Here is a 4,160-nt window from a genome sequence, read left to right on the forward strand (position 1 = left end):
CTGTTGGTAGAAGGAGTGCTCGCTCGTCCGTTTTTTTATACAATGACGAATGTCTTTTTACCAAAGAAGAAACTTTTTATTACCACAATAGTCACTGGGGGATTGGAGTGAATCAAATAATTAATAAAGAAGAAAGAGAAGTTCAAGAAAAACAATATTGTGTTTCGCTGAGTTTCTTTAAAACAAATTCTATTCCTGTTTACAAATGATAGTTTTATTTACGTTTTGTGAGGAAGAAGAAAAACAATCACTTCCTCAAATTCATTCATCATTTATTGAATTGGAAAAATGATTAGCGCTCCTACCTCCAAAAACTAAACTTTCCGAACAGTCCCTATTCTTTGACACTAATGATTACGTTGGTCAGTCGATTCAATGTCAAAACAGATTGGTCATAGCGCAATTTGTCACTAATTAAACCAGAATCCAGATTAATAGACAAGTGATGGCTTATCAGGTAATAAATTATCCATCGAAAAGACAATCTACGTCTTCCTCATTCCCCATTAAATTGAATAAAAATGATTATCGTTCTAGGGAGGTCCGTATTCTGGCAATCCGTACAATCCCAACCAGCCTGGAGGCTACGGTGGATATCCAGGAGCTCCAGGAGGCTACGCCCCACCAAGCGGATATGCACCACCGCCAGGAGCATATGCACCTCAAAACTCTTCAGTTTCATCGGACGTGCAGAAATGGTTTGATATGGTTGATCGCGACCGCTCTGGGAAGATTACTGCGGCCGAACTAAAACTAGCTTTAGTCAATGGCAAAGGGGAGAACTTCTCCGACAATGCGTGCAAATTAATGATAAGTATGTTTGCCAAGTTTAGCTATGTCATGGTACTAAATCCTTACGGCTTTTCTCAGGCATGTTCGACCACGACGCCAGCGGAACGATCGACATAACCGAATTCGAAAAATTGTATGGTTACATCAATCAGTGGCTGGCTGTGTTTAAAACCTACGATCGTGACCAGTCTGGGCACATCGAAGAACAAGAGTTGAGTCAAGGTGAAGTGTTCAAAACAATCAACAAAAGCTCATCAGCTGATAACCCCTCCGTTCTTTTTTTCAGCTTTCACTCAAATGGGATTCCGTTTCTCCCCGCAGTTCGTGGAGTTTCTAGTGAAGAAATGCGATCCAGGCAACAAAAAGCAAATCTCAGTGGATCAGTTCATTGTTTTGTGCGTGCAAATCCAACGCTTCACCGAGGCGTTCCGGGCTCGCGATACGGAGCAGCGTGGTGTGATCACGATCAACTTTGAGGACTTCCTGAGCGTGGCGATTGGGTGCTCCATCTAAGATGCGTGTTGTCCTGGTGCTTACTAAAGAAAGGGCTGATTTTTTCAGATATTTTAATGTGTATTACTTGCTACAATTGTCACGTTAAACTTAAGTTCAATTCACGAGGCCTCGATTTCCGTGCTAGAATCTCAGTTTGGTTTCAAAGCAATTTCAAAATTCAACTTATTCATTCCAGCGTTAGATTAGGCTGATAGACGCACGGAGAGCAGGAGATTGCATTTTGACAATACATTGCAGCTTTTGCGTTCAATAAACTTTTTTTTAGAAAATCCAATTAAAATAATTTTGAAACTCGAAACCCGAAGTGCCGGAAAGTGGACATTTTCACTTCTCTAGAAGCAGACGTGCTTAGTCGACCCCAATTTTATCCCTAGTTTAGAGCTTTTAGTCAGTTCAAATAAGTCGGTGTGGGAAGTAACTAATCCTTTATGCATATTCTTCAGATAGTTTAAAATATTTAACCAAAAGAATGATATTACCATGTTATAATCCTTAGATTGCGGCAATTTGTTTATTCGATGTCCGTCCTCCTTCCTGCTTCTTCAAAGTGAGGTAACCCTCCTATTTACAAATTCATTCGGTGCGAAATTTCCCGCTAAAATAACCAATGCTTACATAATAATCAGTTGTTGACCTTCGAATTTATTATTAGAATCACAAACAAGATTTATTTTTTATACAAAACGTACGCTAATAAAGTGGCTAACTTTCCAAGGGAATTGTGGGTTTCATTTGCATGCTGGACACTATAATATTGAGATGCTTCTCGGTCTGATCTGAAAGTTTTAGCAAGTATTTTGTTTGAAAAGTTTTTCAGATCATAACATCGTGACATTAATTGAACATCAATTTCGACCTTGCTGCCGCCATGGTTTTCCAGGGCAATATTATATATTTTTTTTCTTAGCCTTAGTCCCGTTCGCAATCGGAATCGGCTCCTCGTGATCGGTTGCGCCATTTTGTTCTATCAAAGGCCTGATCTGAATGCGGTCACGGTGCTTTCAAATCAACATCCAGCGTATCAAGCCATCGTTGTTTCGGCCGGCCTTTTGGTCGCTTGCCATCGACTTCAATGTTGATAGTAATCTTAGCAAGTGAATTCTCCTTATCGGGAATCACATGACTATATCATCCAAGACAGCTCTCTCAAAAATTTTCCGCGATCGATGCATGCCATATTCATCGTCAACGTCGTTTACGCGCGTGTTACGCCACTAGTTCAACGCAACATTTTCGTCTCCATTACCCCGGGACGCCGTTCGTTGTCCTTTATAGTCGGTTAGAAGTCAGATCCATAGAGGGCGACAGGGCGGTAAATTTTCGACTTGGGTCGTTCGTTGATACGGCGATCACCGGAAAAAGAACAAGAACGCCACTTCATCCAGATTGTGCTAATGCGTGAAACAATTTCGTTGCGCGATTCTCCATGGGCATAACATTGACCAGTTTCATGGGGATCAGTCGTCAAAAATTCATTTTTATTTAGATTCAATCTGAGCCCGTGTTGCTTGAGGCAAATATTCCATTCTTGTGATACTAGGTGTTGTCGTAGTGCATACGCGGTGAGACCATATTGGTACGGTGGTGCTTTCTTGCCAGTCAGATGGTGTTCTACCTTGCTAAATAATCCGATTGAAGAATTCGCTGAGCCACAATGTCGGGTCCCAGCTCCTCGGTTTCCAGAGCTTCGATGCAATGCTTTCCCGGTTTCATTTGTTTTAATGCTTCCTCGACTTTAACGGCGCTAACCGGTAGAATTACGCCAAAGTCGGCAATGCTTGTAGATGTGGGGGATGAACAAATTCTTCAGTTGAAATCTGTTGGAAATATTTTTGCCATCCATCCATCGCAGCCCCTTGGTGGATAAGCAAAGTGTAATTATTGTCCTTAAGAAGTGTTCTATATACTGTGTGAGTTGGTGTCGGCTTGGGCAAGTCGATGCAGAGCTCTCGCCATCCCGAGTGTCCAGTTTATCATAAAAGTCTTTGTAATGGACGGCTCGGGTAACAGTGATCACTTTATTTGCTTCCCGCTTGGTATTCTTGTAAATTCGCCAATTGGCCTGTGGTAGAGCCGTTTCTTTTCACTGACCTTCATTTCAACATCGTCATTCCAAATGATGAATGTAGAAAGATGAAACAATCGTTGGATGAACCTTGTATTCACAAGTACAAAATTATGAGGGTCCGCAAAATCAACTATACACTCGTCTCCCTCATTGCGCGCTTCAAACCCTTTCCGCCATGGCGCCTGTTGCTGTCTGGCCTTTCACCCATATAACCATTAAGGTCGTCAATACGGGGAGTGGCGTTCCGAAAATGCTCCTGCGTCCTAGGTAGTAGCCTCGAGAAAGATTCTAGGTAAAGAGCGTATTGCTAATAACCGATGCACACCGAGACATACTAGGGGTTCTCAGAGACGTCGGCAACTCCTTGTCGAAGTCGATAGGATGATGTGAGTCTAGCTCTGCCAAAGTGGTATTTGAGGCATGCATGAGGAGCCAGCCCCTTCGGGACCCTGCTCGGATAGTGTGCATGGCACCGGTATTAGTAGACCGCGTTGCCTCCAGCCAACGCTGATCCGTCCATGAGTTCCGGGATCAACTAATCTTAGGTCAGCCCTTAAGGAACTGGAGGTAGGGGCTTTGTCTCGAGGGTATACCCTATCCTGACCATTGCGACCTGCTTCCTTGCATACGATCCGCTAGTAACAACTTAAATGGCGAATACAAACAATTAGGAGATAGTGTGAGTAGAGAATAAGTTGGCCGGTTATTCTGGCGATAGCTGAAGGTGAAAGGCTTATCAATAAATGCACGGCAGTTGTGAAACGCATGCAGTCTTCGATGTTCC

General features: G+C 42.8%; 1 protein-coding gene across 1 annotated transcript; it reads left to right on the plus strand.

The window, feature by feature from the left end:
* Positions 1 to 321: 321 nt before the first annotated feature.
* On the plus strand, positions 322 to 2,027 carry LOC119647118 (peflin). The gene is made up of 4 exons (XM_038047905.1): positions 322 to 457; positions 538 to 814; positions 871 to 1,014; positions 1,079 to 2,027. The coding sequence occupies exons 1-4, from the start codon at positions 446 to 448 to the stop codon at positions 1,303 to 1,305; spliced, it is 660 nt and encodes a 219-aa protein (XP_037903833.1). The 5' UTR covers positions 322 to 445; the 3' UTR covers positions 1,306 to 2,027.
* Positions 2,028 to 4,160: the final 2,133 nt, after the last annotated feature.

The sequence above is a fragment of the Hermetia illucens genome, chromosome 1, assembly GCF_905115235.1.
Source record: "Hermetia illucens chromosome 1, iHerIll2.2.curated.20191125, whole genome shotgun sequence".
Taxonomy (NCBI): Eukaryota; Metazoa; Arthropoda; class Insecta; order Diptera; family Stratiomyidae; genus Hermetia; species Hermetia illucens.